The 26,075-nt window shown below is 37.7% G+C and overlaps 1 protein-coding gene across 4 annotated transcripts in view; it reads left to right on the forward strand.

Annotated features, from left to right (window-relative positions):
• Window positions 1-26,075, forward strand: part of pex5la (peroxisomal biogenesis factor 5-like a) — an 84,811-nt gene that overhangs the window by 50,555 nt on the left and 8,181 nt on the right. For 2 of the 4 annotated variants that reach the window (XM_053497586.1, XM_053497589.1), the window contains 10 exons: window positions 807-918; window positions 5,963-6,157; window positions 6,258-6,378; window positions 6,508-6,601; window positions 9,421-9,450; window positions 13,804-13,899; window positions 18,400-18,516; window positions 18,640-18,783; window positions 21,411-21,481; window positions 24,601-24,807. In XM_053497586.1, coding sequence (XP_053353561.1) covers window positions 807-918; window positions 5,963-6,157; window positions 6,258-6,378; window positions 6,508-6,601; window positions 9,421-9,450; window positions 13,804-13,899; window positions 18,400-18,516; window positions 18,640-18,783; window positions 21,411-21,481; window positions 24,601-24,807 — 1,187 coding nt within the window. The remainder of the gene's footprint in view (window positions 1-806; window positions 919-5,962; window positions 6,158-6,257; window positions 6,379-6,507; window positions 6,602-9,420; window positions 9,451-13,803; window positions 13,900-18,399; window positions 18,517-18,639; window positions 18,784-21,410; window positions 21,482-24,600; window positions 24,808-26,075) is intronic. The other 2 variants (XM_053497587.1, XM_053497588.1) reach the window with 2 other exon arrangements.

Genomic DNA, 26,075 nt, shown 5'->3' on the forward strand with positions numbered 1-26,075 from the left:
TACGAACCAGCCAGTCCTCACCACGATCATAGACTCGCAGAATTATGTAGATTTTGTCAAATATTCTTAACATTTCATTAAATGATTTAATATTATAGTGTCGCCACTGACTACACTGCTGTAAAAAGGTAGCAAACATTTACACTGCAGTCCATCAGCTGAAGGATTTACGTTTAATTGAAAACATTTCTAGCATATCATCAGCAGATACATAGAAAAATAGAAAGAGAAAAGAGAAAAATTTTTATTCAGTGCTTTATAGATTTGTCTATCTTGCCGATGCAGAGCCATTTACAGTAGAAGATGCCTGCAGTGCACTCACAAATTCTTTTCACTGGGTTAATCTAACATGACTAAGCGAGCACCATGAGAGCTGGATGATGATTGATGTGTTTTTTCAGTTCTTTGATACTGGACTCCCTGAAGGCCAGACAACCTTTCAAAATCGTACTTACTTGTAAGACGAAAGCTGTGACGAAAAGCTGGGGGACGTCATCTTAATTAAATAAACTTTACACATCTGTACTGAAATGCCAAATCTATCATACAGTTATTGTTATAGTGTGTTATTTCATTTTCACCCTGTCAGCTGAATAATTAGATATGACTGTTCTAACGTGGCCTTCAAGGAACCAGGAAAAGCCTACTGTACATTACACAGAAAAAGGATTGAGTCACGTCATGCTGGGGAATTGGAGGAATTATCTGTAAATGAACCAGAGTTGGAATAGACCTAACAAATCAGAATGTGTTTGCACTGTCTATGTTCAGTGAAATATTGCACTTGTTTTTTTTTTTTTTTCCAGCTGGTGAGTGAACAACAAGAGAGCCGCCCATTGCTAAGTCCCTCCATCGATGACTTCTTGTGCGAGACCAAGTGTGATGGAGCTGCCCGCCCTGTGACCTCTAACACAGCAGGTAATCGAAAAGCTGACCTCTCTCTCTCTCGAAAGATGTCTAGCACCCACCATCACTCTAAATGTGTATGAGCACCAACTAGAATACGCACCCTCCACTCCTAGTGGAGCCACCATACAGAGGGACATTCTGCTTCGAATTGATTTTTTATTGATTGTTTATTATTATTATTTATTATTGATTGTTATTCGTAATTCATATATACAATTTTAAAAATGTTCTAAAATATTTCTAAATATTTATTATATACAGTATTTTAGCAATTTAACTGCAACTACTGTACCTCAGCCCGATGTTGCACAGCATTGCATTGCATTGCATGTTTAATAGTGCTGTAAATCAATTTAAAAAATGAATCTAGTTAATCACAGTCATTGACAAACTTAAAATATTTAGATTTACTTGTATTATAAACGTGCAATGTTGGAAATAAGAAATGCATGACAAACTGGTTACAGAAACAGATTATTCAGTTTTATTATATCTTAAACATTAACATTTAACACATGTTAAATCAAAGCCTCTCAAATGGGACTGTAATGTCTTATAGGGTGTAGCAACCCATCAATGGCGGGGCTCAAACCCTGATCCTCAGATCCAAAAATCAACAACCTAGAACCTTAGCCACCTTAACCACCACTACCATATATTACATTTAATGTACTTTATTCTTGTAAAAAATAAAACTTCCCCTTGAAGGTACAGTAGCTTAAGTACACAATTTTGGGTTTATTCACATATCCATCTAGAAGTTTTTATAATAGAGCCTTCCATTCAGCATACCTGGTGATGTTTTCTCAGTCATCTTCTTATCTGGGCCATTACTGCACACAACCAGGTATCCACACTGTGATTATGGGATGCCATTTGGGTCAAACGTTGTCATATGAGTAATTTGCATAAAAAATAGTAATGCATTAAAATTTCTAGATTTAATCACTATTATTTTTACTAATGTAAAACTGCACTTTAATTCTAATATTGTCTATACTGGTGCTGCAATCTATCTTTAAATTTTTTTATATTATATTTTAATATCTTTCCTTTTTTTATTTGTATAAAAGAAAATTATTGTTTATGTAAATTCTGTTTTATTGTCACACCGTCGTTTCCCCCCACATTATACTGTATATTGCTGAGTGCGACCAATTATGTTTGAATTAGAATCTACAGTGGAACAGTGCAAATATTTCATAATTCCTCTGAGACAGATGTTTACTACGTTATACCAGTGAACACTCAGAGTGCTACTAAAACATGGCTATATGAAAATCAACACTACAAATACGAGTGCTCTTACTTTTAGACAAACTCATTATTTTAAGTACACAAAAAGGCTAACGATCTGCATTCGTGCGTTGGCTTTTATCTACCACAAGACGCTTAAGACATGTACACCCACTGAGGAGACCCTTTGCTGTTAGTCACAAATTGTGTATATATTTGGAAATGCCTCTATTAGGGTTCTAAATGCCTCCACTTTTCATTTGCAAGATCCTTCTGTTTGCAATAAAACAGCAGTCTGTTACTCTGAGATAAAAACTGGGTGGTGCTTACTTCAAACAAATGATTTTGTGGTGGCACTTAGTTCTCCCTAAAAAGCACAAAATGCTTATTAAGAGAGAAATGTCAGAAGCAGCCTATTGATCTTTGTGTGATTTATTCTCTAATTATAAAACAGCTTTTCATTTTTTATTTCAAGGCAAAATTGCATCATGTATCATGTTTTCTTAAAGTCGTTTTTTTTTTTTTTTTTTTACTAACTCCCTTACAGTTATTTCAGTAACCCCAAGGTGATACTGATGTATTATATGAAAGTGTGATTTACTCTCTTGAGGAAAGCTTCCCCGAGAATGAAAGCAGGATTTCTCAACAGCTAAACATCTGGTCGCATCTGCTTAATTAAGTAAAACCTCAGTCATGGCCATTTTATTTCTCCTTGGGTAACAATTAATATTCTCAATCTCTAGTGTCTTCTGAATGTTATTACAAAAACAGCTGCCATGGTAATATCATGTAATTTAAAATATGCGTCACAAAGGAAGGTTATTTTTTTATTACTTGGGTGGGTGAAGGTGGCTTAGGGACAAGATCACCAAACAGAAAACATCAATTTTGTTTTCTGCATTGATTCTACAATACATTTGGGAAATACATTTGTGTGCCTTGTACTTCAAGACTGTTCTCACTTGCCTATATTTTTTTCAGCAAAGCCATATAAATGTAGAAGTAGGGGAGACTGAAAACACTGGATTTATAGTTCAGCAGTTATACCAAGGTGCGAAATGGGCTAGCAGTGATATTAGCATGAAAGTTGAAGCTTTGCAATATGATCTGAGTTTAGCAGTGTACACAGAACAAGGAGGATTAACCTACTGGCACTGTTATCAGCAGGTAGTCCAACGGAAATGTGTAGAATATAAGAAACCATCATGCAAAATCAAAATAGAAACATTTTAAAACAAAATTGAAACATTCAATTAAATTTTATTTATATAGCGCTTTTAACTATGGTCATTGTCTCAAAGCAGCTTCACAAAAATGAAAAGAAAATCTCAAAAGAAAGTTTATGGAAGTGTGTTTGTGTAAGAAAAATGCATCTAGATAATAATGAGATTGTCTTTGATGAGCAAGCCGAGGATGAAGGTGACAGTGGCAAGAAAGAAAACCCCCTGAGATGGCAATAAGAAGAAACCTTGAGAGGAACCAGACTCAACAGGGAACCCATCCTCATTTGGGTGATAACAGATATTCATCAAAAGGTTCATACAGTTGTAGCTAGAAGTATACGGTAGCCCATAATTTACATTTGCTTGAGTCAGTCATTTGAATGGGGGTTGGTACTCATGTACAGAGTTCTCCCATCCTTATATTAGCTGTGCCACTGATTTTTACTAAGATTGATGAGAATGGGTGTACAAGTAAAGATCTGTAGTAATTTCCTGCTTTGTATTATTACCCCCATTGACAGTCTTCTGCTGACTATAAGGTAATAAAAGTCTGCAGTAGAGAACATTGGTCCAGGCCTATTCAGCCTATGATTAACCAGTTTAACAAGTAAAATTAGAATATTATATATTTGAATGAGTTAAAGGCAATTTGGAAAGACTCTGCATTGAGTAATATCAGCTCCATGTAACTCTGGTATAAAGATGGTGGGAAGATTTGTTCAACACTGGTTGTAAATCACAACCTCCCTATTACATTAATATACAAGAATGCCACATTCTTTTCTCTTTGAAAATCCATAGCATATATTCACTCTTGTTGGAATTAGGAATATTTTCAAGTGCTTTAAAACTATTAACTTAAGTATTCACTAAAATTAAATGTCCAAATAACTTATTTTGCTGAGATGTCACTCATAATAGAAGGCAAGAAGTAATTGTAATTAAGTAATTAAGGCATTTATTTAAGTAATTAAGACAAGTAATTAAGACATTTTTCCAAAAAAGGAAGAAAGAAGAGAAAAGGTGTCATATTTTTTACTGTGAGATTGGTTACACTTATGCTCATCATCTATTTTTAATACAAACAATGTTACAGTACATCTGCTCTTTAAAGATGTTTGATATGAGCATTACTGTAACTGAAGCTTTGGACTTGTATCTGCATTGTTGTATGTATTACACTGCTGCTACATGATTGGCTGATTGGATAACTGCGTGAATGTACAGTTGTTCCTAATAAAATGATTCGTGAGTGCGTGTCTACACTAACTGTTGGCTTTGAGTGTGACCTGCTGAACAGTAGTAACATCTGTTATAAGCGTAAAGCATCTTGAGAGGTGTGTCAGACTGTTAACAATAGTGAAAATTGGATAACTGAGACATGATCAGCCATAACATCCTTTAAAAAAAAAAAAGCTAATGCTGCTCTCAACATAAAGGCACCAGATCACCTAGGGCCCAGAAGGCCGCCAACTTGGCCACCAGACTCCTCAGATCCCAATCAGATCAAGCATCCATGGGATGCCCTGGACAAACTAGTCTGATTCACGGAAATCTCTCCATGGCCCTGTCCGCATAGCATCCAAAGGGTCCACTGCCAATGCTCTGGTGCTATACACCTTAGCACACCTTCACAGGCCATGTGGACTTACACCCCAAGAGGTCAGGGTCAAGGTGGCACAAGGAGAACTAAACCCTAATCGTTGTCGTCATTGTCTATACAGCTGTATCCTGTGTTTAGGGGTCATGGGCGGCCTGGAGCCTATCCCAGGAGACTTAGGGCATGAGGCAGGGTACTGTCCATTACAGAGAACCAAACCCTAGGTAATATTAATGTTAATGGTTCTAATATTATGGCTGATCGGTAAATGAACTGTATATAAAGTCTGGAATTTGAAGCATTATTGAGTATTTCAAAAGAAATCAAAAACTAAACTTTCCCTACACTGATCAATTCTAATGATCAAGATACAGATCGACTATTAAACTGTTGTTCTGCTGCAGGCAACAAAATAAAATCAAAGATAATGTAATTCTGAGCGCTCAGGCTGTCACATTCACATGTTTTGTTTTTTTAATTATACTGGCCCTCATACACTGTAGGTGCCCAGAGGCATTGCAGCTAACAGGGAATGTCATAATTTTTGTTTGTTCATTTCAACAGTCACATGGTACAAACACTTCTTGCTACTTCTTACTGCTGCAGTATGTAAGTCTCATCCTCGGGCTATGTTGGCGAAACCTGTATACTATTAGTACATGTATACTATTAGTACCTATGCTAATACTTATTAACAAACACATGCTGAAAACATGCTTTTGATATAAATAAGCTGTTGTTTTGATTGTGGTTGTGTTGTGTTTGCATCATCCAGTACATAATATAAAAAAAAGTGAGTTGTTCCTAAGATTAGACATTTTAATTAGTTTTTGTTCTCCAGTGCAGCCGCAGTTCCTTTCCCATCATATTACAGTGCTGCTAATTTTGGGAGGGAAACTGTGGTATGCTATTTGGGGTGATGAAAAAATGAGGTCATACTAAACTCTTGGAAGATATATATATATATACACATATTCGTGTCTTCTGTTCCCAGTGCTGTCGTCTTCTCTGGACCTGCTGGACCTGAGTGAGCCTGGAGAGAGGAGAAACAGTAAAGACAGGAAGAGTCCTATGTCCAGCAAGAGCACGCCTCATAGAAAGAAAGCAGATGAAACCGAGCTGATACAAGTGGATGTTGAACAGAAAAAACCCTGCTCTCGTACACCTGTGAAAGATTCTTTAGATTCAGGTATCTAGGCCAAGGGAAAATTAAATGTGAGTGTATGAAACCTTTAAATAAATCACTTGCTAGATCTTTATCTGAAATGTATCTGGTTGAATTTTGGCAGCAGGTGTTCCTTCGCCGCTGGAGAAGTGGGAGGAACTCAATCCTCATCCGGAGAGAACCGGTAGCAGGAAATGGAAGCTAGACAAAAGGCGATCATCTAAAAATTCTGGGGATTTTGCTTGGTAAACCTCTTCCCTACCATATGTTCTAAAAACAGTAGGTGAAATGTTTCTATAGGGACCTATCAAACTAAGGCAAGCATCACTATAAGCACTGTCTTATTGCTTTTGTCCCTTATGATACACCCAAAGGTCTACTGACAGCAAAACGCAACCTGATGCAGCCACCAAGAACTCATTAGAAATAAATTACAAGACTGAGGCAGAGACATCCCCTTCCACTCAAGTAAGCGCTTTTATTTTCTACATGGTGAAAACATGACCTCTGCACCATCATTTCCTAAAACCGAAGCTCCAGTATTTCTCTGCATGCACTAATTCAGTTTAGATCAATGAACAAAGGTGGGTAGCAAAGCCAAAATCCATAATAAAATAATTGGAAAAGATGAGACACATTTTGAGCTAATAGCACAAAATTAGGTGCTGTGGGGCTGTAAAGATTTTTTTTCTCTAAGTATGAACCATAAACAAAAAACCCCTTAGAAATGTATCAATAACCTCTGCAACTAAATGTATAAATGAGTGGTATTTAAGTCAAACCTGGACTTTCATCTCATGAGCAGAATAATGAATTCATAAAACCGATAAAAAAAAATTTCAGACTTCAAGGCCTGGTAGGCTGATGAGACTCCTAACTGCAGTAATATATTTGATTGGTGCAAATGTTTTAAATGTTCACTGCAGTCATTCCTGTGAATATTCAGTGAATAGAATGCATGATCCTAGAAAATCAACACACAATTTTTTGCTAGCTTGCAGAAGAGATTCAAACCTGCCTTTCCAGAAGGTGAGTGCACGTTGAGTCACCAGCAGAGAAGATAGCTAATCTGCAGTGTGATAAAGCAACGTTTTTGACCTGGAATGCAAGGATGTACAATCATGTCTCTGGTGTACTAAGAAAACTTTCTATCTTGATGGTATCCAAGCACTAGTTAAGTTAAACTCTAAGATAAATGCATTAGTGTAGCAGGGATAATATGAGAAATAAGGTTTTTACTCTCATAACTACACATCCTAAAGATTCTCAATGGGGTTTAGGACTGGACTCTGTGGTGGCAAATCCGTATATTAAATATGATGGCTCAGGCTGCCTGAACCATGAGACATCACAATTTGAATTTGATAAATCCTGGCAGGGTGGCACAGGGGCTTAGCAGTGCCCCCTTTGTAACACCAGGGTCTGGATTCACTTCCCAGGCAGGCTTTATTCCCTATCTGTGTGCATAGAGTTTGTGTTCTAACCCCATGCTTGGTGGGTTTCCTCCAGGTACTTCGGTTTCCTCCCACAGTCCAAAAACATGCAGATTAGGCTAATTGGCGCTCCCAGATTGCCCGTAGTGTGTGAATGAGTGTATGTGTGTGTACCCTGCAATGGCTTGGGACCCTGTCCAGGGTGTACCCTGCCTCATCCCCCCCACAACCCTGAATGCAGGATAAACTGGTATAACCAATGAGTGAGTGAATGAATCCTGGCACGATCTTGGAATATGCCAGTGCTATCAGTGAAGAAAAAATCAATTGATGGAAAAACCTGGTTGTATATTCAGGTAGATGACCTCATGTTTTGGGCACATACAGTAACAGTGATGACTTTAGACCTAACAAAATAAAGCAATGGCAATTTATAATACTGCCCCCACAGGCTTGTACAGTAGACACTAGGAGTAGTGTGTGCATTACATCATCCCCCTCTCCTTTTACAGTACCTCGATGCACCCATCACTCTGGAACAGGGTAAATCAGACCACATGCCCTTTTTCCCTTGCTGTACAGTCCATTCTTTATGTTCTTTTGCAGAATTAGCATTTTTTTTTTTTACGGTTATCCTCACTCATACATACTCATGTAAATGCTTTTTTAAGGGATCCACTGCAGTATCGTTGTAATTCCTTAAGTTGTCTTCACATTGCGTTCAGGGAAATGTTCTTACTTTCACTATTAAATAGCCATGAAAATTCCAAACAACATAAATTCCACAAAGCCGATGGTTCAGGTTTTAATAATATGTCGGACAGTTCTCAACCAAATTTTTGTAGCTTCAGCAGTGTCCTTAGTTGTTATCTTTGCTTGGTGCAGGACAAAAAAATTATCCTACTGAATGAAACTTTAAACAAACACTACATCTGACATCTTTGCCACAAGCACAGGATATATCTTCTGACATGGTATTAAAAAAATGAGAAATTACTCATGCATGAGTTGGGATTAAATAACTTGTTGAAACATATCGATCACTGCAGTAATTATCTAGTGGAAGGCCTTTACCTATTTGCTTAATTAAATCCAGATGGTAACTTTTTTTTTTGGCCGTGCAGTGTACTGTACAGTATGTTCTGTTATTCTGAAGTCTCGGGTTAGAATCGAACATGCCTCGTATGTTTGACTACAGACTTCTTTGTCAGAAATAGAGTACTGGGAAAACGTCTTAGGCACATGCAAGTAACTGCTGTAGAGCAAGGTCGTCTTTCAAAAAGAAAATCTACGTTAAATTCATAAAACAAAGTCAATAACTTTCTGACCAGGGACTATCTGACCATTTTGATTCATACACATTCCATACAAACTTAAATAATTCTTTTGATTGTGTAAACCTGCTTTGCGACAATGACAACTGTTAAAAGCGCTATTACAAATAAAATGGAATTTAATTGAATTGAATAACTGGTATGATTAAGCTTTGCCTAAAACATAGTCTTATGTACATCATTCAGAACCAGCCACAGTCCTTCTGGGGACTTTGTCACATGTGCTTCACTTTTCATGCATCCCAGAAAACACGTTTTGTCTGAAATGTGGTCTTTTACATAATATGCTACCTTTCTTTTCTGGCCTAGAGATCACAGTATTTAGTGTAAATCAAAAGTTTGTACTAAAAAAAAACACACGGGGTGCCTAAGACATTTGTACAGTACTGCATTTAAATTTTATGCCAAACCCCATGACAATTTAACGTTTTTTTATTTAATTTTTTTTTTATCCTGTTAACCCATGCAAATTTATGTGCTGGTTAATTGTCTGCTAACTCGTAGAATTCTGTCATTACAGCTCAACAAGCAGTATGTTAGTGGAAGACATGTAAGACTCTCTATGCATTTTTTGTATGACATGCTGACCGGTATTTGCATTTGCACCATGCTATGCCAAAAGCATTGCCACATTGTTTTTTTTTGTTTGTTTGTTTTATTATTAAGTAAAAAAGGATTATGTCATGTCAGCATCACCTGAAAAAGCCTGATTAATTTAACTAACACTTTGCATCCAGGGTTTTTATTTATTTAATTTTTATTTATTTATTTATTTTTTTTTTGGGGGGGGGGGGGGTTGGTTCAGGCTACAAATGTTATATGTTTGTGTCTTCGTTGGAGCATGCAGGTCTGCTGGGCTGCTTTTCTCGTTGCTACAGCATCTGTTGTTGGATTGATAGCCCATAAATTATTCAGGAACGTCTTCCTGTGTTTACTACAGTATAAGGTGTCCACTACAGCAAGTGAACTACAGGTCGCATTTTAATGAAGCTCCAGAAAGCATGAGATTGCAAAGGCAAGGATAAATGAATGTAAGGAACACAATGAGTTGAAAATTTAGGACTGGCAATTTTTATTATAGCATAATAAACCACTGACTTTTAACAAGCACTTATAAAGCTGGCATAGGCCAATGATATATTACAGAATCAGAAATGTAATTTGGTAGATACACATATGATACACAGAATTTCGTACAAGAATGAAACCGAATAATATGATGTTATTCAAAACACAACTTGATGCAACTGCAGTATGCACTCATCGGAAATTAATTAGGGTAAATGCAATTTACTAAGGCTGTATCTCATTCCTGCACATAGGATGGCCTATTAATTGCATTATGCTTGAGGCACACGGTTAAAAGGCATCTAGTGAAAAGGTTCATCCATTGAGTTGTTAAAATATTTGTCAAAAAAAAAAAACAGATTTTAAATCATCAAAATATTCCAAAGAAGTACAGTTTAAATTAAAATAAAACTGAATTTGGGAAGTGATAACATGAACAGTTATTACTACAAGACTGAAACTGAAAAGCTGTAACAGTAGCTTAAAATAGAATAAGGCCAGAGTATAATGTGTAAATTAATCTGCAATTTTCCTGCAGCTTTTTTTTTTCATAAGAGCTGAATAGCTTTATTCTTACAGCACAATAAGAGCGGGGTTGCCAGGTTTGCTTTTCATAAGCGGTACAACACCAGCCAACAACCAGCAAGTGAAGCAGTTGAAGATTTTGGTTGTTGGTTATTATATGTTCAGGATTATTAGTTGTTAGCATATTGAACAGCAAAATGTCTATGGTAAAGACTTCAGGACCAGCACTGAGAAACCATCCCTTAATCCATCTGCTGATTTTTAAATTGTGAAGATTTTTCTTCAATTCATCAGTAAATATTTGACAACAAACTATTGGCTTTAACTCAAGTGCATTTTTTCGAACCCTACTAAGAGTCACTCGATAGGGCGGAGCCTGTAGAGGGAGTAGGGCATAGTTATTATGACTTCACAGCATAACGCACCCCTCACCCCCTTCATACATAAGTATGAGGTAAGAGTCATGCTTTGAATAATGTCACAATGCATATAAAGTGCTCATTTAGGCGCATGGTACGACAGCACATAACGGTCAATTTCTTACTCAAAAGGCGACCGAGAAAACTAAGTACCAAAATGTTTGCATATCTGCTCTTCATTATTTCAGTCATATAAAAATAGCAATAAGTAGAAGTCAAGGGCCCGTTTTGCACAATACTTGCTCACATCAGTGTAAGTCTTGCTTGATTGGGTTCTTAACAATGAGGGGCCACAAAAATGGAAAGGGCAATGTTTAGGGTAATTGTTGCTCTGACTCAGAGTTTGATGGAGCACATTAGTCATCAAGACACAGGCTAGGGTTACAGCACACTAAAGCAGGACTGATTGTCTGCTCAGAAACCTCCATTATAACTTCCTGAAATCTATTTAATACTTTAACCCTGGCAATTGATGAATGTCCAGTGAGGCAGCTCCAAAACACCCCCTCCTGTGCTCTTTGTTCGGTGAAACTTAGTTATCCAGAAGATTGAATTCAGGTAGCAAAGGTCTGCTTTTTGATAGGAAGGGGTTCCATTTAATATTGAAAGGGGTCCACACCGAAAAAAATGTCTTAGTATGTAAAATATTTAAATATAGGCAAATTTAATTAATATTTCTGAGGTGATTGAGCCTATTTCTAGATATTTCGCTTATTCTGAGCTTGAATGTGTCTTTATTCTCTTAGCAGTTGCTTTTGGCCAAAACATGTATTGGTGCGAACCTACAGTACAGTTTCAGTGAATTTAATTGTCATTAAGATAAAACCTGGGCAATTTAGATGTCACATGAAAAGACATAAACCTGAAAAAAAATTTATTATAAAATGTAAAAAAAAAAATTAAGATATTGCAACATGACCTGGTTACGGACACTACAGATTTTTTTGGGGAAAAATCCTTAATTTTGCACGGAATGCTTTAATTTAAGCAACATTTTTTTACAGGTCATGTGCTTTTAGAAGCTTACACTTATTTTAATATCAATACTCAAAGAAATATGAATAATTTGCTTTTTTAATTATTTATGTTTGAAAGTGGCAGTATAACGCAGAGAGAAGCCCATTTTGGGGGCGCATATAAAATCATCTCTCCAAAATGGCTGAACTTAGCAATTTGACATTTTTAGGAAAGCAAGATTAGTCATTTCTATGTTACTTCAGAACTAGCTTCAGAACTAACTTCTTTGGCACAAACATTTTCTGTATTGTATGTATAACATAAAAATATACATAAAATCAGCACTTATACTGTGTTTTGGCTGTTGCATTTTCCCAAGCAGGTGTGTCCAGCCATAAGCAAAATTAAGTGCAAAAAAAAAATCAGGTTTGAAATATATACAGTACGCCTACCATCCATAACATTAAAAACCATTAGCATTAAGACCTCCTAGGTTTTGGGTTCCCCTTTTGCCAACAGGGCACGTCTAGCCCTCGGGGTGTGGCTCCCCAGGGTGCTGTGGTGTATGTCACCAGGTACATCCTTTATGGGCTGTAAGTTGAGGGGTGGGCCCTCCTTAAATCAGACTTGTTTGTACAGTGCATCCAAGGGAGCTTGATTGGACTGGCATCTGGGGAGCTCGGAGGCTGGGAGGGCGGCGCTGAGAGCTCTTTGCCTGCTGGGCCCTGAACTTAGCTGGATAACATGCTCTGGGTGTTCTGATACCTTTCTATCATGGCTAGCATTTACCTTTTTCTACAATTTGTGCTGTACTGGCTTTTTTTGTAGGATCAGACAAGACGGGATTTGCCTTTGGTCCACGTGGGCATGTGTGAGCTTTGAGGTCCTGTTATCCTGTCGCCAGTTTATTGGTGTATAGATGGCAATCAGTGTTGTTTATGTCAACTGTCAGTGTTAAAAAAGACTTGATGGTCTTATATAATGTATATGACCCAATCAGTGAAAACACTGCTAAGTCTTTTTTTTTTTTTTTTTTGGATTCACTGTTTTCTAGATAAACTCATTCTACACATGAAAGCAGTGCATCACTAAAAAATTACTTTAGCTGAGTTTTCACAGACTGGGTCACATTGGGTATTTGTTATGCACTATAATCACACAATGGGAAATGCTTGCCAAGATATCATTTTTGTACCACAACTTTTCGTTTTAGAAACTTTTTAGAAGGCTAGAAGAGTTGAGGACAAACAGAGTAACTGATGCTCAAATTGAACATAAAGGTAATCAGCCTGCTACCACATGCACTGTATTAGCAAGCTGATTCCTTTTGCTAGAAGTAGCTAATGCATGCACTAGCAAGTTAATTCCTTTCATTATTAATTTCAGTATATATATATATCATTGAGAAAAATAAAAAGATATACTGTAAATGGATTAAAATGGTTGATTTTACAAAGCTGTACAGCAGTTAGACACATGGATTTTATATAATCTTTATTTTTAGGCTGTAGGTTATATTAGGGATTTCCACAAGCTACTGCAACATTTTGTGTACTGTTTTTTATATGAAATTAGTTCCTTTGCTTTACATGTAGCATGCCTACCCATGTGCTTCTGAGAAATGTCATGGCTTTTTTTTTTTTTTTTATCAAAGTAATGATAAAACTATGCAATCTTTATACATGCTCAGCGAGAAAATGTGCAAATGTCCATTTACTGAATGCGGCATGTCAGCATGTCAGTTCAGGGCTAGTCCAAGTCGAGTGGCTGATGAAAGGATGTCGGAGGAAGACAGCAGAGTGTTTGAGAGGGGTGTGAATGTGAGCTGTTAATGCATCAGAGCTCTGCAAGGCCAGAGTTTTTTTTTCTTATCTCATGCTTACTAACTCGTGCTGTCTGCTTGTTGTGTGTGTGTGTGTGTGTGTGTGAGACAGGGCCGAGGGGGCAGAGACCAGAGGTGGGGTGGTGGACTCCTATCCAGAAACCAGTCCCTCGAAGAGGAGTTTGAGCGCGCCAAAGCAGCTGTGGAAGTAAGCATAAATTCAGATGACTCTATAGTTAAATGTGGTGATATACAGTATTGTGGTAAGAATGCATTACTGTTATAATGGCATACCATATGTACCATGCCAAGAATAAATCCGAAGTATTGCTATCATATCGATTGTTATCATATGTACTGTAATATGGTATGCATGGATGGATTAAACAACATATCAACAAAATAAATATGTTCATGGCAGAGTACCATGCACACTATCAGGGAAAACTAAAGGTAATATCCAATAGTCCAACCAATCCACTTAGGAAGATGTTTTTGGGGGGAAATAGTGCAACTTGTCACATAGACATTAACCTGATCATAGGGCACCCTGAAACTGTGAGACCATCCCATTAATGTCTATGGATCCCATGTCTCACAAGCTTAATATTAAGTTTTAATAACTTACAGCCTTAAACCAAAAAATAAAAACCTTTGTCTTACTACACTAAAGGTGTTAATAAGTATCTTACCCTGACCCTGCCTGCCCTGGTCATTGTAAAACACCCACCCGCTATTGTATTACAGTTGCAGAATACTAGAAGGCCAAAGATAAGTGCTTAACGAGTGCAAATGACTGAAAGACAACACACTCAAAGGGAATGCAAGACTGAGAGGGGTCCAGAAGAAACTTTCCAGACAGAACTTTTATATTATCACACAAAACACTTGCGAACGCCTGGTCGTCTCATTGCCGAGCTCCAGTTTGCTGCAGAGTGAGTTTGTGAGTGACTGGACACTGTTGTTTCCAATAGGTAACCTTACCCAGGTGCACTTGAGTGCAAATGGAAGATTCATTGATCACGGCATCCTGCATACTGAGACGCTTAAGCTTCCAATAAGTCTCCAAGCTGAGCTTTCTGTCTAGGTTCTTATCTGCATACATTTGTTTTAATTAGGAACCTTGTGCAGGGCTTAGTTGTCTGGAAATCCTGCTTCCTGTGGCATGCATGCTTTTTTTCCAATCCATTTCATTTGTGTAATTGCCGGCTGTCCGGAACAAAGAAATAGCACAGGGACTAAAAATGAATAGCTGTTAAGCTCCAGCCAGTGCTGCACATTCAAGCAGGATACAAAGAAATGTGTGGTAAAGGTGCTTTTCCAGCAGAATGCTTCCCAGGGCCAGTGAAAGTGGAACGAGCTGCAAGGGTGGACGGACGCTTTTAAAATGCTTACCTCATATTTTAATTCGGTGCAGTCCGAAAAAAATAGATCACCAGGGGAAAAGAGCTGTGACCACCCAGGCCCCTTTTTCACAAGTACAAAAGACAATGTGCAAATGAAGCCATGCTGCTCTCATTAGGAGCAGATAGGAGCAACAGCAGGTGAGAATGAGCTTAACATGGGGGGGGGGCTCTCAATGACAGCGCTATTAGCGCAGGTACAGGTAATATTTTATTTTTTTTTATTCATGCCTAATGTGACCAGAGAACCTGTGGTCTTCTTCACTTAGATGGTATACTGTCAATATTGTGAGCCTGTGGTTGATGCATTAACGACCCTGATTTTTAAAGTACAGCGTTCACAAGGTGCAGACTCAACATAAAAATTACACTGTCATTCAAAAATGCAGCAATGATATGAAAAGAACCAAGAGATCCTCTCATGTTACAGCACACCTTTCACTTCACAGTTGGTGAAATTGCTCTCTATTATCAGACTGGGTTTTAGCTGATATAAAATGACAGGTAGTGTTTTTTCCACAGCAGGGGCTGATTTTAGCATGTACAGTTTGACAGGTTGTCAGTTGATTTGCTTCATGATAATCATGAAATATTCTAATGCCGTGCTCTGTTAATTTTTTTAAATTAGTTTTTAAAAGCAGTTTCTGCAAAGAAACATTTCACCTCCATCACCTTTCTAAATACAACTGAAATGGAAAATTTTGCATTAGAAAGGAGCTAAATTTTTCAGGAGCTGCAGGTATCATGCATTACTCTTTCACTGAAACTATAAATATCTCCCTTGAAGACTTAGCCGATTTTTGCTTGAATTTAAGTTCCTTCATTATAAGATGTAGAACTACTTATTCCACACAATAAGAAATCTCTCATATACTAAATGGCATTAACTTGGCATTGTCAGTTTAAGCGCTGAATGTTCAAAAATGTAATTAAGCTGGACATTTTTTATCGATTCAGAAAACATGTGAGTTATATGTGGCATCGAGCACCACGGGTATCATTTCTGCCTTACAGCAGCAGGGCTCTCGGATCAATCCTGAACTCGAGTTGTGCTGAGTTTCTGCGCAGGTGTTCCCTATGAACATGTGGGTTTTCCAGTTTCCACCCACCTCTCAAAAACGCGCTAGTAAGTTAATTGTCTTTGTTTAGTGTGTGCAGGATTTTTTTAGTTGTAAAGGACTGGCATCCCATTTCGGATGCATTCCTGTCTCTCACCTAGTGTTTCCAGGATCCACCAAGATGCTAATCAGGATAAAGTGACTACTGATGAATAAATCAATGAATGAATGAATGAATGCACAAAACTTATGCACATACCTCACATTGTTACATATTCTTCCTATACATTGATCTTTAGGAATACAAACATTTAAATGTTCTAAATAAATGATGTATCATTCAATTTAGCTTTGATAGGTTAATAAATCATTCAAGCAGTTAAATAATTATGTTAATTCCAAGCAATGCTTTTCTCACTGACTTTATTTTCTCATTTCAGTCTGATCCATCTTTTTTTTTTTTTTACTTTAATTATTCAGCTGAATATATTCACTTCTAAATATTGACACATATGAATTTCTCTTTTGTGTAAACTAAAAAAAGTTGTACAGAAGGTAATCATTTGTCATGTTTTTCACCCCTCACAAATTGCTTTATGCTTAAAAAATGGAAAACTAGACAATAAAGCATTAAGGTGCCTCGGCTAGAATGATATTTTACAGTATGACTGCAGAATAAGCCTTCTGTCGAAGTCTAAATGTCAGTGATGCATAATTTTTGCCTGATTAAATTACAGTTTAAACATAGATATTATCCTCAGAGATGTCTAAAAATATAGACCAGGTGTACATTTTTAGCAGTAATTATTCATTTACTTTGATATGTCCTACAGCTACACATGCTGATGGGGACACATATAGATTGGAAGTATATATTTTACTTCCTTTTTTTTTTTTGGTGGTGGACTTTCAGCACGCCAAGAAGTGATCGTAATAGGTCTTGTGCTAAGGAAACAGTAAATAATGGGAAAGCAGTCTTTCCCCCGTTGCTGTTGGTGCCCTCTTGTCCTCTGCACTGCCTGGCCATCAGTTAAGCCCTTTGTCATGGGCAGCAGAGTTGCTGCCAGTGTGTCAGGCATTATTAGAGTCATACATCTTCATCGCTCTGAGTCCAATCTCTAGACGCACCAAAATATCAGAAGAGCTTTTCCAAACTGACAACTGTCTTTACCGACAACCACTGCTCTTTTTTCTCTTTCTACAGATCCCGTACTTGCTTGTTAAGGTCTTAGCCTCACTTCATTACCTATAGCATGAGTGACGAAACAGCAAGTTAGTTTTTCCACTGCCAGAGCTGTCTTCTAGTTGTTAGGGAGTGATTGGGGTATTTTTATACTGCTTGCTGGGTTCAAGGAAGACTAATAGAGATAAGGAAAAGTGCAGCTACTGATATAAGAGGAAGGACGAGATAAACAACACTTGCATCCACATTTTAGACAAAGGCCAACCTTTAAATGCCAGTGAATGAAACGCTTCTCAGATCTCAGAGTGCTCCGGATCTTCCTAACCTTCCAAACCAACCTCCTGAATGATTCAATCAGAGCCGTAGCTCCAAGACAGAAGAGATAATGAGCTTTCAACTTTGCCCTTCGACTAGTTGCACTGTCACTGCTCAGAGTTGACAGGGGGTCGTCCAATTATTATAATCGGACCCTTAACAGCGCTGTGCCCATCACGCACCGTAAAAGAGTAATTATCTCTGCAACACAAGGGGCAGTGCTGAACAAAACAACATCGCATCTTATTTGTTATTGCTCAAAGAACTACTCAGCTGTCATCACATGAGTGGTCTTTAGACCCAGGAGTGCAAAGAATATTGTTATTGTGTTCATGAAGAGTTAAAAAATACTTTATGCTCATCGGATGAGTGCAATCAAAAACCATCAGAGATTCCTTCAACGTTAATACAGAAAATAGCCAAGAATATTGTGTTAAAGCTCCTGGTCATTGTTGAAAATTGTTTAAGACGTTATAAATATCCTGTGTCCTTCAAATACCAAAACAATGTTAGTGACGTATTTGCAAAAATGAAACACTACCTAAACCACATGGCATACATTGGTCGGTAGCTCACTGTCTGTACTTCGAAGTAATCAGAAATTGAGGTGAAGTTTCAAATGCATGACTTTCCTTCATCAATATTAATGCACAGTGATTCATTATTCAGGTTGCTGACTGCAGGGAGTTTGCTTGATCCAGATCTGTGAAGTTCATATTCAACTCTTCTTGGTTCGATTGTTTTTTCAGTCAGACACTGAGTTCTGGGACAAAATGCAGGCTGAGTGGGAGGAACTGGCTCGCCGAAACTGGCTTTCAGAAAACGAGCAGACCCAAATTCCCTCCACTGTATCTCCTCATGAAAAGGTGGACCACATTGAGCAATGCCTTAAAGCCCATCTATTTATTTATTTATTTATTTAAAGAAAAGTGATTTAAAATACATTTTAGTATATCAGGTTATAATGCCTTGAGCATTTTCTGTTTTAGGGATATTACTTCCATACAGACAATCCGTATAAAGACTGGCCAAATGCATTTGAGGAGGGACTGAGGAAGGCCAGAGAGGGAGATCTGCCAAACGCTGTTCTTCTCCTGGAGGCAGCCATCTTGCAGGACCCCCAAGACTCAGAGGTAACTAGAGATATGGTTTAAAAAAGCTGGGTTGGTTTAATCAAACTGATCTCTTAGTACCATGGAAACATCAACATGCCTATTAGCTGCTTTTGCACCAGTTTTTTTTTTTCTACCATTGTGAGCTTTTAAATAACAGAGTTGCTTGTTGAGATCTCAGTAAGGCCTTAATGAGACAGACAAAGAGAGCTCCACTTTTGTTAGATCAGTTTATACCTTTCCTCACTCTACATTCAACATTCAGCCTATTTTGTGTTGTCTAATATTGTATCTTCAAACAGAGGTGGAGTATCCCCTAATGCTGCTAGAATAGATTTAGGCTAATTAGTAACTGACGCTCTTGTATATACCCCAGAGCTATTGGATACATAAAGGCCCCGCATAAGCCAACACTGCCGTTTAATGAGTATAAACAATGACATCATGGCAATTACAAACTCATAACTGCATTAAATGAGCCAAATAAAGTGTTCTGAAAACATTAGCATGCTGTTTTTGACGAAACATCATAAATATAATATCAGATGATCCTATTTGAGACTTGAAGCACATATCTAAACACCAGTGTTGAATGGAAAGCATTACAAAGTAACTTGGATTACTTTTTTAGTGTAACGAGTAATCTAACGCGTTATGTCCGCCATTTAAGTACTCAGTTATTTAGTCACTTTTTTAAAAATTTAATCCGTTTTTCAGACAATTTATGTAATCCGCGAGCCAGACAGCAGTGATTCCGTTAGTGTGTGTGTGTGTTAAAGTCTTCCTACAAGCCCCGCCCCGATAACCTGCCCCCTCTGTTATTCCTGCTGTTATACCCCTATCTCACCTATGCGGTTTGACTCGCAGTGAGATCCTGCTTCCTGCAAGGTCCCAGAGTTTCCGCGAGGACCGACTCACGGAAAGATGTAATCACAAAACTCGCGGTGTATCATGATGAACCGTACTTACAGCCACCGCGCAAAACCGTGTAGGTAAGATAAGGGTATAAGTCGTTAACAGATTATGGGCCAAACTTTAATAAGTGATGATGGTAGAATAATTATAAAGGTCTTGACTAAAACAACATGCATGAGGAAACACAAAGAAGCTTTCATTTTCTGCAATGGAAAAGTACTCTAAGTACTTACTTTCATCCGAAAGTTACACTGTAATGTAACTAATTACTTTTTAATGACAGTAATTTTGTGATGTAATTAGTTACTTTAAAAAGTAATGTCCTCCAACACTGCTAAACACATATCTTAACTTATATTTAATAACTAACAGCTAATCTATAACAATCTTGTAACAGTGCTTGCGTTTTCTGCCACATAAAACCCCCAGGACAGAGAATGTTCCACTTTGTGGTTCCCTGGTAACATGACAAGATATATATTTTTTTATCTTATTGTGAAGTTTAAAATTTATTGAAAAAAGAATGATTATTTTTTATATATCCGCTGTGCCTTGATATGATTACCAGCTGGATCTAAACTAAGAAAGGGACAGACACATGCGCATGCATGATGTGCCTGAAGTTTTCTGTTTATTATCAGTAAATAGAGTATATTTATGCTTTTGGCCAGGTGCCCTGTGTTACATAATCCCATACATCAAAATAACGAAAGTCATTTACATGTAAGTCATAATGGGTATTGGTGGCTTAGTGGTAGGTTTCTCACCTGCCATGTAGAAGGTCCAGGTTCAATTCCCACCAAATGCTCAAACCCCAGCCATTGGATGTAGTGCCGGTCCCAAGCCTGGACAAAATGGGACGGTTGCGTCAGGAAGGGGCACCCGGCGTAAAACCTGTGCCAAGCTTGTGTGCGGATCGGATGGTCTACTGTGGCGACCGCTTGCCGGGAGCAGCCGAAAGGCCAAAAACAATTAACATGTAAATCATAGAGAGACCTGTAGACAGACAGATGATAAGAAATACATTAGCATGTTCTGATTACACCAAAGGGTTCCAGCAGGCACGAGTTATTTGCATGTATGGTATATTAGTCTGGCTATAGGAATTATTATAAAATAAGAAATAAGGAAGTGCAATGAGTGGGTTGTTTTACGGACATAGAGGCATGGGAAAGTTTACATTTACGGCATTATCCAGAGCAAGTTGCATTTTATCTCATTGTACATCTGAGTGTTTGAGGACTAATGGCCCAACTGGGTCAACTTGGACATTCCGAGCTGAACAGTTCATACAATATCAGAACAACAAGTATTTAACCTGTTTTCACATATGCTGCACAAAAATAATTTTTTAACTTTACAAAACAAATACAATGTAATACTGTAAAAAAAAATTAATAAATAAATAAATAAAGGTCATGGAAAACATGCAAACTCCACGCATACGGGAAAAAAAGAGTTTGGGAAATAATATTATGTTATGAGTAAATATTTCTTTTTTCCTCTTTGAAAATTGACTGAATTTGACTCACTCTGCAATAGCAGCAAAGAATGGACTGAGATTGATGGATTTTCTATTAAACACCCAACACAACCACTCAAGATTCTTCAGCTTGGCTAGATATTGTCTTTTTACCTTGAGTTGTGCTGTGGTCTGCAACAACACACTCCTCTCACTGGAGTCAGGGTGATAACCCTGCTGTTCAGTCTTTCATCTCTGTTGTATTTTTCAGGCTTGGCAAGTCCTGGGGACTACACAGGCGGAGAATGAGAATGAGCAGGCAGCTATTGTCTCCCTCCAGAGGTAAGGTGGTGCAAACACACAACTCCCCAGGGTTTGAGTCATGTTGTTCCTCCTGTTAGGATTGACGCTATAAAAAAAAAAAAACCTGGGGTATTGCGTTCACATGGAACACAGTTCATTCAGAAGTACACTTGCAGCCATAAAAAAAAGCGTGAAGAAAAGTTTCAAAGCAAAACTCGTCAAAGGTTTTAAACAATTGAACAGCTGGTGTTCACAAACAGCACAACAATTTCTTCAAAATCACACAACAACGATTTCTTCAAAAGCACTCAGGCAGACATGAAATTGTGTGAAGAAGATAGTGTAAACGAACAACAATGAAGGAACGTACAATTGATCAGGACTTAAAAAAAAAAAAACTTTCGGGTACAGCTAATAAGGTATTTAAAGCTATGCTTTAAAAGGTTTTGTCACACCTTAACGCAAACATTTAGCAAATAAATTAGCATTATTATGTAGGTGTCTAAAGATTTATTTCTTGGCTGTTTTCTCTCCTGTTATCAGTGGAGAACCATAATAAATTGCTGATCTTATTAAATTTGCATTTTATAAACAGCAAGGCCTCAGGGAGATTACATTTATTGCAGACTAAGGGGCTATAACCTTCCACAAGCTTTATCTGAGCTGCGAGCTTTGAAAACTCATCTGATTTTGTTAATCACCAGTTACACTGACAAACCTTAACATTCACCCTGCACCGTCAATTCTATTCAATTCAATTTGAATGAACTGCTTATGACAGTGGATATTGTCACCTCATAGAAATAAATGATCAGATATGAAATCATTATTGGCAAAATATACATTTAAAGAAAGATTACATGCTGTAGTATAGTATAAGACCATGTTATATTCAAAAAATTGGGATTTGGTCTTAAAAAGGCAAAAAGGCTTAAAAAGACCAAATTTTTTTTTTTACTACATTTTTGCTCAGCAGCACTTATCTCTGCCATCTGCCTTAATACAGTAATCTTTTCTAAAGTATCTAACAAACAGTTTTCCTCCTACCACATGTAATGCCAATGTGAGAATAGTTTAGAGTGTACCAGCTTTAGGATTATAAAGGATTTCATGCCTCCAGAGATTTGAGTGTTAAGAATTTGTGAGCATGTGGCGGGACAACTTATAACGCTAATTGGCACACGTGGTGTTGTGAGACTGTTGAAAGAGTGTGTAATTAGGGGGTTTTGAGACTAATTTGCTCACAGAATTTGAAGGAAAAGGCCGAATGGAGGCTTTTGAATAATATAACGCCATAAGAATGCGTCTCTGTTGCACTACTCGAAAGCTTGTGCACTCGGCACAGAATTGGTTACATCCAAGCAAACTGAAAAATAGCCAATTCCGGTCACTGGCTGATCAACCGGAGCACCTCGATTATAAATGTAATAAAACATTTAAAAATCGATTTTGGAGTCAGTGTGGTGAAAGAATGGCAATTCATAATTTAATCGATTTTTCCCTGGGTCGAGGGTTCGACTCCTGCCTTGGGTCTGTGTGCGTGGAGTTTGCCTGTTCTCCCCGTGCTTGGTGATTTTCCTCCATACAGCTCAAAGACATGCAGGTTAGGCTAAAAAAGTTTTTAAATAGCCTGTAGTATGAGTGTGTGCGCTTCTGTGCCCAGCAATGTATTGGCACCCTGTACCTCAGCCCCTGGGAGAGGCTCCACGTCTCCTGCAACCCTGTATAAAATAACCGATGTTGGGAATGATTGAGTGAATGTTATCCAGCTCATTTTATCAATCGGCTTCCTGCTACTTAGCTCCCAACTAAAATCCTGTTGAAATAATTAGAGACATGTCATTTGTGAATGAACTAGCTCCTTTAAAATTCTGGTTTGTATAAATTCATCAGTGATTTGTATTTATAAAACTGTAGTGCTATTAAGATTCAATCATTTGTCACATGTACCTTAGGGCAGAGGGAAACAATTTTTTTCACATATTCAAGTTACTGTAGGAAGCTGGGGTCAGATCACAGGGTCAGCCAGGATACAGCACCATTGGAGCAGATTGGGTTAAGGGCCTTGCTCAAGGGCTCAACAGTGGCAACATGGCGGGGATGAGGCTTGAACCCTCAACCACCTGACAAGTAGATCTACTGTAACTTTCCTGTAGTATGTTTGCGTGGGGATTTGTACTCTGTGATGGATGGGCACGACACCCTGCTCATTTTTTAATTTAAGATGTTTAGGACAAAACCAAAACCATTTTGAAATAAAGAATAAAATATAGTATTTTATTCTTTATTTAAAAACATACATAAACTTTATCATTTAACCCAAAACAGCTGGTTCTCCTCAGCACGGTTCTCCTTAAAATTATCACTCAGAATTAATGAATTTTATTCCCATCACATAAACGGATGGTAAGTCTCAGGACCAATGTGTGTCGTTTCACTTGCATGAGCTTTTATTTTTTTTTAAATACCTCCAGAAACAAAATGTCAGCAATCTGTTTGGTGAACTACTTATTATAATTTAGAGATAATTAAAAGCTAAATTGGCATTATTAACCTAATTGGCATTTTGAAATTGCCTGAAGTGTGTGAGTGTGTGGGTACTTGTGCCCTGCGATGGACTGGCACTCTCTCCAGGGTTTACCCCGCCTAGTGCCCTGAGTCCTCTGGGATAGGCCTGTACAGTATAAGCTCTATAGAGAATGAATGAGTGAGTGTAAGCTGTAATAAGTTTTGTCAGTTATAATTAAGCGGTATGGTATTGGATTTTGCAGTAATCAAAATCAACGTTTTTAAACTGTGAGGATGTAATATCGGTGTAAATGTAAGACTTCACCAGTACGCTGGTTATTAGCTCTAGTAATAACTAACAGTAGTAATAACAGTAGTTGTACTGTGCTGGTAAAATTATTATTTATTCTATTTCTTTATTATAATTTATAATAAAAAAGTTTTAAATTTAAACTTATAAACAATTTTTTGTAAAAGTCCAACCCTATGAGACGGTGCAGGTAGTCACCTGTAAATTAAAAAGGAACCATCTGCTACTCATTATGCTGCTTGTGAGCTAATTAGTGTCCATCAAAGCTGCAGACCATTTGATTCAGTCCTGAAAACTGTGTGTGTGTGTTTCTCTTTGATATGTACGTACACATGTGCAGGTGTCTGGAGCTCCACCCCAACAACCTCCAGGCCCTCATGGCATTGGCAGTGAGCCTGACAAACACGGGCATGAAGCACGAAGCATGTGAGGCACTACTGGGCTGGTTGAGACATAACCCGAAGTATAAACACCTTTTGAAGAACCGCAATAACCTGCAGGGCTCGCCAAACACACGCCGCCTCTCATACTCTGCGCCCATGGCAAGGTGAGGGCATGATAAATAAGGTTTCACGAAAAATGTTTTTATGATGCTTTTTAAATTGAGCTCTCAATTTTGGATGAAGAATTTATTCCTTAAGTTTGTCAACACATTTAAAATGTTTTCAATTCCACATAGTTGTCCCATGTATAAATTCATGGAAATTCATGCACTCCCTCACTAAGCTGGTTGGAAAAGTGCACCAAGCATCACCAGGATTACTTAATAAGTATCTATAGTACCGCACAAAAATCTTAACCACCCCCCCCTCCCCCTTATTTATTCATATTTTGTTTCCAAAGAGTAAGACATTCTTGTATTTTTTATGTAGTCTTGAGGAATAGTGCTCTAGGCTTCCTGAAGGATTTTTTGTCTCTCATTTTCAGTCCGTTCCCTGTATGTGCAGTTTCAGAAAGAATCTTTTTGGTTTGTTAAGTGATCTATGCATCTTTCAAGCATGAACCAGTGAGGAAAAGGCCCAGATGGTGACAGATGATCAGGCCGGTGATCTGTATACTGGCGATGCTGAATGTTGAGCAAGAAGAACAGATGAGAGGGGAAATGAGGTTGCTGTTACCTAAACAACCAAAATTCAGTTTTTAGCCAACATACAGCTTGTTTCAGTAAAACATTTGTTCACATTTCTTTAATTTAATCTAAATAAGTTATTTAACTTAATATGGAGAAATGAGGGGTGGCCCAAGACTTTTGCATAGTACTGTATAAAATACAAGATATTTCTATCGATAGAGTTCTTAAAACACAATCTAAATGTTATCAGAATACCTTCATTATTACCTTTTTTATATTTTATATTAAATAAATATTTTATATTAAAATAATTCATAAAATCACAGTCACAAATGTTTCATAATTTGTACACATACAAATAAACCATCAGGAGAATCCACAAAGGCATACAATTTATCCACTTACATTTTTTATTGTTGACAGTTTAGATAAATATAAATCATATATTTGTTATTTTAAAACAAATGTTACAACTGAGGTGGCACGGTGGTGTAGTTAGCACTGACGCTTTGCACCTCCAGGGTCCTGGATTGATTCCTGGCCTGGCTCATTTCCCGCCTCTGTGTGCATGGAGTTTGCATGTTCTCCCCGTGCTTGGTGGGTTTTCTCTCACAGTCCAAAGACATGCAGGTTAAGTTAATAGGCGTTTCCAAATTTCCTGTACTGTCTGAATATATCCTGCAACCCTGAATACAGGATAAAGCGGTATAGAAGATAAGTGAGTGTTGGTTAAAGGCTAAAAA

Source organism: Clarias gariepinus, chromosome 6 (genome assembly GCF_024256425.1).
Source record: "Clarias gariepinus isolate MV-2021 ecotype Netherlands chromosome 6, CGAR_prim_01v2, whole genome shotgun sequence".
NCBI lineage: Eukaryota > Metazoa > Chordata > Actinopteri > Siluriformes > Clariidae > Clarias > Clarias gariepinus.